Genomic DNA, 13,648 nt, shown 5'->3' with positions numbered 1-13,648 from the left:
AAGTGGCTGAACAAGTTTAAATCAATTTCTGGCTTCATATGGCCCTTGAAGTATCAATAATCGTTTAGGGCTGCCATTTAATATTTTTCTTAAAATCGCTTATATTTTTGGCTCCACATACATCTATAAACATGCTCGCTAGTGCCTAGTATCACGTAGTTACTATGAAATACCCCATGCCAGTAGTACGGCTATTCTGTATTTTATTTCGCTTTAATTTCGTAGGATTTTCATTTTATTTTAGCACGTTGCGCGCAAATTGTAGTGGTTGAGGCGTCTGTGGCGTATAATTTCTATAATTTGCATTTCAGTCATTTAAAGCTTATCCAACGCTTTTATTCTAAATTATAAAGCGCGAGAAATTCTCGGAGTACTTTTCATGCGTCAGGTATTGTGGGATTTGTCTGTCATTATTTGTACTATTGCGACGAAGATTAAACCTGTAGATACAACTATTAATGTGTACGCAAAACCAGAAAATAAACCACTCCATATATGGACATTGTATTCGTTTTTACAAAAAACTCCCAAGCGAAAAAAGAGTTATCGCTAAATAAATTCAAAGCCCTCGTTAAAAGTAAATTAATCAATAAAGCTGTTCTATAAATGTGACGAATACTTAAATGATCATAATTGATTTGCTTCAGTTCAATCAATTTGTATGACTCAAAACTTAGCGATTATAAAGAGTGGCGGAAAGTTTCTGCCAGTTCTTGCTCTACGGCAGCTTACTGGAAGTAAATGTAAATTTACAATTAATTAAATTTTTTTTGACGTTCATAATTGTTTTGGAAGATGAATAAAGATATTTTGAGTTTGAGTTTGATATATGGGAGTCTATCTCTCATAGTCTTAGTCTCGTTTCTAAATCTCATAAGTAGTCTAAGTATTATAAGTGTAAATTTCAATGTAAATTAAATAAAATGGTACTTTGGTTAAGCTTAATTAGCACATATTTAAATTATACAATAAACATAGAACATAGAAAGAGAGACAAATAACATAGAATTAATGTTAAATTTAATTTTCAAAGATAATAGAGGAACGTGAATTTGATAGTGTGATAACTCAACAAAATACAACATAAGGTACTCATTATTAAATATATCAGACGCGCCTGTATGAACGATATACTATAAAACTACCGAATGGGTAATTGTACAATTTTCGCCAAAGGAAATCTGTTTGTGTCTATTATTATTTATTGTTTGTTTTTTGAAATATTACTAATAATTGGCTAATAAATAACTATTACTTTTGAGTAAGTCAAAATACCTTCCCTCTATCTATAATAAGTTATAGAGATTTGTAGAATAATTAGAAATATTAGAAAGAATATAAAACATACAGTGGCACTACAACCATTTTACATATGGGCATCAGATTCATGAATCTGTTTCATGATAATTAATCAATCTAATAGCCAAGTAAGTGATCAACCTCCTGTGATGCACACTGTCAAAGTGGTTGGGTCAAAGTCAAGCCGGCTTCCTCACGATGTTTTACTTCACCGTTTGAGCGAATGCTAAATGCGATAATTTTCAACGGGAACGAACCTACGGCCTCAGGGCTTAGAGGCGGACGCTGAAGCCTCTAGGCTAACACTGCTCTTTTTACCAAAAAGCCACGTTATTTGCAAAATAAAAAGACTTTCGTGGTAATCGGATTTGTTTATTTGAAGTTGATATTAACTTGAATTAAAAACTGTCCAACGCTAACAGATCGAGTTTTAGATAGAAGTCTCATATAATGAAAATGCCTACAAAAATGTCGTCGAACTTTCAAATTACACAAAAACCAGTTCTCCGCCTTGTTTGTGTTCGGGATAAACTCAAAAACTGCATTAATGTTCTAAGCCCAAATTTTCATATGTAGACTAATTCGCAACGAAGGTTATATAATTTTCCAAGTTCCCGAAGATTTCTCGAAGTCGGGACGAATTGTATGAAATAAAATTAATTATATTCGTATAACTATTATTAGGTATATTACGCTTTGATCTCGATTCTTACAGCAGACTAAGAGAAATATTGTCTTATACAAAGTGGTCTTGAAATTCAAGATTTCATTGGAAATTCAAACAATAAACGCGAAGCTATTATACAGCAAGTGCATAGCTTTAATATCAGTTGTAATCTCCACTTTGACAGAAAGCAGCTGTCGTGTCTCAAATATGAAATTGCGATGAATACAGCATTGTCTTAGAGTATGCTTTTAACGAATATTTGAATTTGCTAGGAAATGCACCAGTTCTTATATGAAGATTATCAATTGTAAAACGAACTTACTATCGTTTAGGTCCACGTCTCAGATTTCTGTACCTGTTTAGTGATTATTTGTTTTTTCGAGGCTAGGAGGTGTTCAGACTTCGGTGCTTGACATAATTATGTACAGGGCCTGATTATCCCCTAGGCCAATTAGGCTGGGGCCTAGGGTGCGATCATGTGGGGGCGCGCGGGCGCGCAGAAATCGCGTCTAGTCTTCGCTAAATCCAGTGAATTATCCGCTATATATTTCAATTAGACCGAGACAAAACACTAAATGAACTGAGAACTGGATCTACAAGGAGATGCGAGATTTTAGTATCCAAATTACATTAAAAATCGACGGTACAAAAAATATGCCAATAACTCGAAAATAAGTAAAGATAACTAAATAGATGAGTGTTATCAACTGCGGCTGCAAAGGTCTTTTTCAGCTATAAAAAGAGTTAAAAACTACTTGCACTCCACACTCTGCCAGCTAAAACTTACAGCGCTTTCGCTAATGTACCTACATAGAATGTGATATTTAGAAACTATTGAATTTAAAAAAAAAATAAAAACAAGAGGGCGCATCCCGATAAATAACCTAGAGCGGACAGAACTCTCGATTCTCTCTACATGTTCTACATGTGTATATCTTCCGGGGTTCAGAAATAGAACCTCAGGGCTGAGAGTCGCACGCGCAAGTCACCAGATACCTGGCCTTTATTTATTGTAGGCATGTTTGGAAAACAATTGGTGAGATTTCTGGCACACGTTGCGCCAAGGTAGGCTGTATTTATCATTCTCCACTAATTTCTTCATTCTCAGTACTCATTGTAACAGTAGACGGACCAACAAACTATCAGCCTACCGTACATTCTTACATGAACTAGCGAATTGAGGAATTGACTCCCGGAGGGGCTTTCCTGTGAGAATTTCAACAAGATTTCCTTTTGTTTGAGTATTCACCTCCCTCAAAGAAGTACTCACGTCGTTTCGTTAAGAGATCCGCCCATGGTCACTGCCAGAAGGCTCCATTGTGTTGCTGGCCCTTTAATTTATGTTAAAACATTTCAATTCCACTGATTTACTCACATGTGTCAAATTCCCACAAGATTTAGTCCAACTTATTCTGCCCACGCACGGCTTCTAAACATAATATTCCATTTAATATCAGTTCAACGAAACCATAAAGCCTACGCAAAATTTACGAGTTCAGAAATAGATCTATTCAGTAATAATTTAATTATTTTGTTGAAATAATCGCGTCTCAAAAGTACAAATGTTGATATGCCGCTAGATTTTTACAAGATTTACTTAAAGGTATTCTATTTTTTGTTTCAGAGATGTCCGCTTTAACAATATCTACGACCTCGCGCCTGGAGTGTTCAGCCACCTCCACCGGCTCCGCTCCTTGCTACTCAATGACAACCGACTCACCACAATACGTTCCGGGGCCTTCCATGGGCTCCGACGAGTGAAGTACCTCTATTTATACCGGAACCGAATCAGCCATATAGACTCCGATGTCTTTCAAGGAATGATTCATCTGGAACAGCTGTATGTATTTTTTTATTATATAAAAATAAAATAAATGATCGGCGCACAAAAACCTATATACCTAGTTCTGGCCTCAGATTTCTGTTGATTGGTTTCTGAATGATGGATCATTTGTCTATCTAATAGGAAAGTAGGTGATCAGCCTTCTGTGCCTGACACGCGTCGACGACTTTTTGGGTCTCTACACGATATTTTCCTTCACCGTTTGGGGAGAGTTCAAGTATTACGTCACGCAATTTTTGGAATTATTTCGTGCTATAGGGTTCGATGCCGTGCGGCGGCGCAACGCATTGTGTGACATTGTATAGTAATTTTTTATGTAGGATGACGTTGCGCACCGCACTGTTACCGCATCGTGTGGCCGCGCTCTAACTCGCCGTAATGTTGAAATGAACGCACATACGAAAAAAGTTTATTGGTGCCGGAGTTCAAACCTACGACCTCAGAGATGAGAGCACATCAAAGCCACTAGGCCAGCATTGCTCTTCCACTGTATTTGTATATATATTATTGTGTGTACTTGTATTATACCTATATATCAGACGCGTTTGACGAAATTGAATGCAAATATCTATGGACCAATAACCAGAATTCCAACTAACTCATTGAACGTAAAAGCATTGTTTTCCACCGTCATCCATAAGCTTTATAGTACGCTCAGGTCACGTATTTATGTGTGCAAAGCCCTATTAATAAAATGATTCGTTGTACTGAATATTAATATAATGTCATCGAAAGCAATGTATGCGTCATTTTTGCCGCTAAGTGTCGATTTGAGAAAAGGAAACTTAACAAAACAATTAAGGATTTGCACCGATCAATCACAAATTTGATAGGATAAAATCTAAATAATAATTAACCTATCTATGAGTATGTTTTAATAAAATTAATAATACCACCATTCCTGCTATCTGCTATCCGGATTAATAAGGATCAAATCTATCTGGGAATTATGGAATAAAATATGAGAAATGTCAAACTGTAATAAAAAAGTGCGTGCGTACAATGTACACATGTCAGAAGTGAAACTTTATTATTTACTAAGGTAATCTTGTAAAAGCCCTAATTTATGATCATTCTATATATGTTTTTCTATATGTATATTCACACTGTTTACACACTGTATACGTGCTAATGATAATAAAAATAAATTAAATATCTACGTTTACTGCAAAAGATGTATGTATGTATGTATTCTAATATGTAACTACTGAACGAAACCCAATAGCGTGTACTTTTTCTCAATCTCCCTATACTCTCTCTCAATCATTCTCACTAAAGCTCTCCCAACTTTCGCTCCATGGCACTGTGCGTGATGCTACGTTCGCCCTTTCTCACTCTCTCAATCGGTCTTAATCGCTCTCTCCCTTTTCTTCGACAAAAACGCTGCACATCTTCGTGACGCTAATATTATTATCATAGCGCGTCATCCGTATAAAAAATACTCTTATGGGCCTAAAAAAATTTCAATTCAAAAATCAAGTAAAAATATTCACGTTAGTAATTTATATGCTTTTATTACTCCGAGTTCTCAAATCATTGACGTAGAACGAAATAGTGGGCAATAATCTGTCTGGCACTCCTTTTAATCCCCAAATAATATTTAATTTGACAAAATACTTCCAAGAAATTCTTATGATTAACCTTGTCCCAGATTATATTGAATCAATCATAACAAACATTACGTGTCTACATCTGTTTAGATCATATTCATTGTATCAGCCTTCTGTTTCAGCCACAACGTTTAATGTATTCCGTCACTGTACGAGCAAAAATGTGTAGTGATAATAAAATTCAGAAATGAATCTTAATATATAAACCAAAGTCGCGTTCTTTCGAACACATAGGTAACTCAAGAAGGGCAGTCCGTCCTTAAGCCCTCAAATCAAAGAACAATTTTCGGATTTGGATAATGGCGTATTTTTCGAGAATATAATTTATTTCTATCATACAAATATACACATATTCTTAACCGACATAGTATTTCATATAAGATATGTTAGTAATAAATATACATTGGTTATCAAATATTCACAGCATCTTTCCTTTTTGTGTTCATTCTTTGTTTTGTATTCATTGTATTACTTTCATACGATCATTAATTAGTTCAGGCAATCTGTAACGAGACATTTGTTGACTGTTAGGCAGTACAAAATTAGTACAGTGTTATATACTAAATGCACACATAAATAAAGTATATAGCCCATGCTCAAGCTCTAATAGATCAAGATTATCTCTACTATACAATGTTACCAAGTTAATATGTATTGTCATTCACTTTTATAGACGCAGCAAGTATATGAATAGAAATTGAACTGAATTCTATGCAGCTCCTTATAAAACGCTTGTGTACTCTTTGAAATATATTTCAAAGACCTTAAGATTATTATTGTTGTGTGCTGTGCTGTGTGGTCGGGTCGAGTTTGTTAATAATATACATTAGTATTTCAATTAATATCAATTCAATAAGGGCAGTTATTATTGAAAATAATAACTTTAACTTGGTTTTTTTAATATTAAACGGGTAAATATGTCTTTCCTACAACTTCGATTTTGTTTCCTTTGGAGTAGAGACTCTTAGCATGTGGAGTCAAGTGCACAGACGCTAATTAAAGATTTAGGTTGCTCAACGAATAAGTATCGCAATACAGCGAAGAAATGCTGCCAACGTTCAGGTACATTGCCACTGGGACCAAAAATTTTAAATAGGTTTTAAGTTTTTTTTATACAAGGGTCAAGAAAATTGCAAATACTGTATATCTGTTTGTTATGTTTACATGAATAAAATTTATTAAAGGTAAAATAAATTTTTAGAATTGGCGTTTATTTATTACACAAATATATTTTCTCTTTATAAATGACTTATTTCTTTTCATACAGGTACTTACACGTCAACGAAATTCATCTGGTTGAACCCGAGACGTTTTCTAATCTGCCTCGCTTAGAACGATTGTAAGTGATATAGTATAGGTATAGTGATATATATACTCGTATATATAGAGAATTTAGGTTTTATTTTGCATAACATTTTTATTTCATCAAAAACACGCGAGTAGCAAAAAAAATTAACGTCTACCATATTTTTAAAATGTTAAGTTATGATTAATATTATAATTGGCTTAATTAAAGAAGCATTATAATTTTAAGGGCCAGTGCACTCTACTTTATAGAAACATTAATGTATTTTGTGTCTAATAAAGTTATTTCTTTCTTTCTTTCTTCTAATTTTTTTTAGAATAAAATAATAATTAATTTCTTTCTTTTAAATTTTCCCCTGTTCTATAAAAAAAAAATTCTTAGTAAATATTTATATTTTGTATTGTTTGTAGATATTTACATAACAATAATCTGAAAACGATTCCACCCGGCTCTTTCCGAGGATTGCCGAAACTTCAAAAACTGAGACTCGACAGCAACGCCCTAATTTGTGACTGCTCTATGCTCTGGTTTGTTCGAATGCTCTCTGAACATAGCGACATGAGCATTGCTGCCACTTGCTACGGACCAACTGGAGCCACCGGTTCATCGTTGGCTACTATGAAAGAAAGCGATTTTAACTGCAGTACGTTTGAACAATGTTAAATATAACTCTAATTTTAAGGAGTTTCAATGTATTAAAAACTTATATCCTTTACAGGACGACCCGAATTTAAGAAAGAACCAGAAGACGTTATTGTAAATTTTGGCAAAGACGCTATGTTCGTCTGTTCAGCTTCGGGGGATCCAGCGCCAGAAATTGTTTGGTTCCGTGATTCTGCTTTACTACCCCTTGAAAGCTCAAGATATGAAGTAATGGATAATGGAACATTGATGGTGCACGAGGCCGATGAAACTGACATAGGCATATTTGAATGTATGGCTAGAAATCCAGCCGGTGAAGTGCACTCCAAACCTGCAAAAATGTTACTACATATGGATGAAAATCCCAAAGGTAATTGTGACGTCTTATATCGTGTCGTTCTGTTAAACTTATGCTGTATTTATTTTTATACTATAATCCGTTTTGTTTCAGACTATCCTTTATTCACAATTTTGCCGCGGAAACAATTAGCAAGGCTTAACCAACAATTTGTAACCTTTGATTGTGTCGCTAAAGGAAATCCAAATCCACATATATCATGGACATTCAATGGCGAAAGGATTCTCCTCTCTGATCGAGTTTCACTGAAACACAATGGATCAATGGTCATAGAAAAAATTCAGAATTCAGACGCTGGAACATACACATGTGAAGCTGAAAATGTTCATGGAAAAATATCATCGTCTGTAACACTAGAAGTAATGGGTTAGTACATGCACCGGGATTTATTAAAAAATAATAATTTCCTTCTATTAATAACTTATAAGATTTTTTTTGCAGCTCCTCCCGCTTTTATAGTGGTTCCAAAGGACGAACAAGTGGCTATAGGAGATAGAGTACAATTTGCTTGTACAGCTCGCGGCGTACCTAAACCAGTTATAACATGGTTCCGGAATACAATGTTATTACCCCCTAAAGATAACATCGTTCTGTCTGATGAAAACCAAAATTTGACGATAACTGAAGTTACAGAGGACGATGATGGTCTCTACCACTGTCGAGCTGAAAACTCGGAAGGTCTCACTGAAATTTCAGCCATTTTAAAAATAGATGATTATCAAGTTGCAGCTCCTAAAATTATATTACGACCTGAAGATGTGGAAGCATTTAAGGAATCAACTATTCAGTTACCATGTGAATACGAAAGTGAGCCGTTAGTGACTGTCGAGTGGCGGAAAAATGGTAACCGCATAATTAATGACGACAGAATCGTAGTTTCTTTGATTGGAAGCTTAATTATAAACAACCTTACATTATCCGACACCGGTAGCTATGAATGTTCAGTTTATAATGATTATGGACGTGATACAGCTTCGGCATTTATAACAGTCAAAGATCATATTTTACCCGGCGATGAATACGTTAATATTGCTTTAACTGAAGCTACCAGAGATGTTGATCAAGCTATTGCCCGAACAATTGAACAAATGTTTACAAATAGGAGTGGTACAAGCGTTCACGACCTGTATCGAGTCGCTAGGTTTCCTAATGCACCTGCAAGGGAGGTTGCAAGAGCTGCTGAAATTTATGAAAGGACATTAGATAAAGTGCGTGATTACATACAAGGCGGATTACACATAACGACAGTGGAACCTTTTAATTATGAAAGCATTTTATCACCAAAGCACTTAGACGTTATATCTCGACTATCAGGATGTGTGGCCCATAGAACACCCGAAGATTGTTCCGATATGTGTTTCCATAATAAATATCGTACAATAGATGGTACTTGTAACAACTTTGATAATCCAACTTGGGGTGCATCACTAACACCGTTTAGAAGAATTTTGTATCCTATCTATGAAAATGGATTTAGTCATCCAGTCGGATGGAACAAAGAATTAAAATACAATGGTTTTACTTTGCCAAGTGCCCGATTAATATCAACAAGTATTATAAGTACAAAAAATATTACCGAAGATGATTATTACACACATATGCTTATGCAATGGGGACAATGGTTAGACCACGATATAGACCACGCTTTACCATCTGTAAGTGATCAAACCTGGGATGGAATTGACTGTAAAAAAACATGCGATTACGCCGCACCGTGTTTTCCTATTGATGTCCCTCCTAATGATCCTCGTGTCAAAAACAGGCGTTGTATAGACTTTGTCAGAACTAGTTCCGTATGTGGATCTGGTATGACATCTGTTTTATTTGGCAGACTAGAAGCACGAGAGCAAATTAACCAATTAACTTCTTATATCGACGCATCTCAAGTTTATGGATTTGAAAAACCAGTTGCTGAAGACTTAAGGGACTTAACTACAGATAACGGTACATTACGGGTAGGTGCAAAGTTTCCAGGAAAGAAACCTCTATTACCAACGACTGGTATCAATGCCATGGACTGTAGGCTTAACTTAGAAGAAAGTACTCGAGCTTGTTTCGTAGCAGGTGATATCAGAGCCAATGAACAAGTCGGACTCGCTGCAATGCACACAATTTTCATGCGGGAACACAACCGACTTGCAACTAAACTAAAAGCCATAAACCCTTTTTGGGATGGAGATAAAGTTTATCACGAAGCACGAAAAATTGTAGGCGCTGAAGTACAATTTATAACTTACTATCACTGGTTACCCTTAATCCTTGGGCCTCAAGGTTACGCCTTGTTGGGAAAGTACACGGAATACAATTCTCAAACTAACCCTTCAATTTCCAATGTATTTGCCACGGCAGCTTTAAGATTTGGCCATTCGCTAATCAACCCAATTCTTCACCGTTACGATGAACATTTCGAAACTATACCTCAAGGCCATTTACTTTTACGTAATGCATTTTTCGCACCGTGGCGTTTGGTTGACGAAGGCGGAGTAGACCCATTAATAAGAGGCATGTTTATGACTCCAGTAAAATTGAAGACTCCTACCCAAAACTTAAATTCAGAACTTACTGAGAAACTGTTCCATACCGCACACGCTGTCGCGCTTGACTTAGCTGCTATGAACATTCAAAGAAGTCGTGATCATGCTATTCCACCCTATGCGAAGTGGCGAAGTTTTTGTAACATGACTGAAGTAAATGATTTTGATGACTTAGCCGGTGAAATATCTGACAAGACGGTAAGGGACAAACTTAAAGAACTATATGGGTCTGTTTACAATATCGATGTATGGGTGGGCGGTATTTTAGAAGATACAAGTAACGATGCCAAGGTTGGTCCGCTATTTCAATGTATACTGATTGAACAATTTAAAAGGCTGCGAGATGGTGACCGACTATGGTTTGAAAATCCATCTATGTTTAAACCAGAACAACTTAGAGAGATTAAGAAAGTTAGCTTAGCTCGCATTTTATGTGATAACGGGGATAACATTGACACGATTGGTGAAAACGTATTTGTGCTACCAGATATACAAGATGGATTGATATCTTGTGAAGATTTACCGTCTATTGACTTACGCTACTGGATGGATTGTGAAACTTGTAACGACGACTTTGAAGAGGAGAAAAAACGAGCCAAAAGAGATGTTACTTCTGACACCGGCCACAACTCTCTCATTGAAAATAATCATCGTTTAGAAATCCTGGAAGACTCTCACAGCGAATTATTAAAAATTATTGACGTTTTGCAACAGAAGATTGAGCTTCTAGAAGAAACTTGTCAGAAACATTAAATGTTTGCATTTACCATAAAGTCAATTACAGTGGTACATGTCAGATTAGGTTAATTTAAATGTCTATTATATAGTTCATTGTCATGAACAGCGTTTTTGATGTAAGTGTATAATAAATAATAAGTGTCATTTCTCATGGAGAACTTGAATGTTGTAATAAAAAAAAACAAAAAAAAAACAAAAAAATTAGATAATAGTATATTCAGGGATCATTATATTACTCTATAAATGTGGTTTAAAAATCAGGTTAAGTGATTGTTTTAGATCGTTGTGCACTAAAATCTTTAAAAATACAAAAAAATAAATAAAAACAAAACAAAATATAAAAACGTACACCTTGATGTTGTAGATTGTAGCAACCCTTAATAATTTTTATCCTATGTGGTCCAAATATGCATGAATTTATTTAAAATAGCTATTTCTCGACTTTACAAAAGTTGTATTATTTACGGTTGACTCGTCTTTAAGTATTAATTGCAGGGTTTCTATTTACAATTAATCCATCCTAAATGTATGTGCTAGACTATTGTGTAATACCTACTTACAATGTATTGATGGTGTCTATTTATTACTCTACTATATGTCTAGTTAAGGATTATAATATCGAGACTAAGCGTTAACTATGATTTCCACACGTCAAAAACTTCTTGACATACCGAGCTCAGCTGAGTCATACTTAGCGCTCTGTATATTATCAAAGTGTTGCTTTTTTATTTCATATGTGCAATCACTATTTACCTTATATGTAGCACTTTTGATTTTCATTGCAATTAAACGTTCATTTTTGTACATATGTTTTTAATTTCTGCATGAAGGTTGTGCTTTTTATATATACCATAAGAGCAAGAATAATTATCAGGTTCCGTCCTTATTCAAAATTTGTAGGTAATCGGTAAGTATCCTATTACTATTAGACTTATTTAACCGTACAGTTTGATTTGCTTAATTTTTAGCGGTTAAATATTATAACCAATAAAGCACCAATATTTTTTAATGATGATTTGACTAGTTGCATTTCTATAGAACTATAAAAACGTCTCGACATGAATTAATTGGTAAAATAAATCTTAAATATACCTTAAATATATTTTAAATACACTTATTACTGAATATTTTACTATTGTCCGGTAAGGCGTGCATACATACGGCCGCATCTCACTAATATCAGATGAGATTGGGGCTTAGCGTCTGTCCGGGGGCAGAAAAAAATTCATGAAGCAGTACCTGTGCATGCGCATTCCTAGAATCTATATACGACTGGATTTTATTTGTGTAGGAATTTCCTACTGGGTGACAAACAGACAATATTATTGTGTTACGTAATACATTTCACTGATTTGTAAGGCTTTTTATAAAATGTATATAAGGACTATTACTTCTGTATACAACGATTGTATTTTTCTTACTCACTTTCATTGTTAGTATATATTATATGTATGTGTGTTTAAAACATAAATAACGTTAGCATGTGTTAGGATATCTGTGTAGTTTATTGATGTGTACATTGGGTCAAAATATCGTGGAATTAAGTATTAATTAAGTGTACATAGTCAACATGGTATCGTGTATATCATTTTTCATTATTAATTGGAAATGCCAGAGCCTCAAACAATTTCTGCTATGCTTTTAAGGAAATGTTGTGGTAATTTAGTTTTAGTAATTTAGTCTTTGGACTTTCGTTTTCGCTTCCTCCTTGACTGCTTATCAGGAAACCGAGGTATATGTATAAACTTGCCTATTATTTCTAGATCTTTCAGTTCACCAGTGTGAATTTTACTGTTCTATCGCTTATAATCACTTTTGTTATGGATTAATTTATGTGTAGTTCATACTTCTCACTTTCTGTCTGCATTTAATTAGTTCGGCTTAGTAGACAAAATAAACGTAAGACAGAAAGTTGGCGCGTTTCGCTTGTTTTTGATTGGTCTAGAGCAGTATTTCGAAACCTTTTTGTGTCATCTTAACGCTACAAAGCAAAGATAGAACCTTAGCCTTTCTAAGATTCTTAAGCCCCAAACAAATAATTTTTAATATAAATATTTGAATTGTTTCCTTACGAAAGACACTGGTCTGGATAATATCCCAGTGATATTTATTTCGCAAGCAACTAGCTTAATTAACCGTTCAATTAATAGCCTAGCCATTTAACTACGGCGCTGTTTAACTGGCTGTCTGAAAGATGTTCAGCCAGTTAATCAAACAGCTAGGCAAATGACTTGGATCGATGGCGTTTCATTTCACGTCTTTCAAGCTTAGCCTGTTGATTGTTAATTTAAATTTAATTCCACTTTTTTCCACTCTCAAACTCGAAACGAAACTGTTCAAACTGTCATTATTGTCGGCAAACCACAACTTTGATGATGTTGTCCAAAGCTTCCAGAAAATCTTTGCTAGCCAACCAGTTTATTAAACAACAAAACGCTAGGGCTGATTATCTTTCAGGCCACTAGTTAAACGGCGTCATTTAGTTAAAAGGCTAGGCTGTTAATTGAACGGGTAAGCCAGTTAGCTGCGACATTTGCATGATATTCTTTTTAAGACAGCATCTCATTGTCATTTCTGAAATTTACAAAATTAGTACATCAAAATGTTTCTATATTTTTTTAGATACAATATACACCACAACACATGTTTCT

The 13,648-nt window shown here is 34.8% G+C and overlaps 1 protein-coding gene across 1 annotated transcript in view; it reads left to right on the top strand.

Moving 5' to 3' along the window:
- Positions 1-11,801, top strand: part of LOC110997617 (peroxidasin) — a 30,725-nt gene extending 18,924 nt beyond the window's left edge. The window contains exons 2-7 of the mRNA XM_022265860.2: positions 3,591-3,806; positions 6,687-6,758; positions 7,136-7,368; positions 7,444-7,737; positions 7,819-8,091; positions 8,167-11,801. Coding sequence (XP_022121552.2) covers positions 3,591-3,806; positions 6,687-6,758; positions 7,136-7,368; positions 7,444-7,737; positions 7,819-8,091; positions 8,167-11,012 — 3,934 coding nt within the window. The 3' untranslated portion in view covers positions 11,013-11,801. The remainder of the gene's footprint in view (positions 1-3,590; positions 3,807-6,686; positions 6,759-7,135; positions 7,369-7,443; positions 7,738-7,818; positions 8,092-8,166) is intronic.
- Positions 11,802-13,648: the final 1,847 nt, after the last annotated feature.

The sequence above is a fragment of the Pieris rapae genome, chromosome Z (assembly GCF_905147795.1).
Source record: "Pieris rapae chromosome Z, ilPieRapa1.1, whole genome shotgun sequence".
Lineage (NCBI taxonomy): Eukaryota > Metazoa > Arthropoda > Insecta > Lepidoptera > Pieridae > Pieris > Pieris rapae.
Note: the sequence above shows the minus strand (reverse complement) of the source record. Positions and strands in the feature narration are given on the sequence as shown.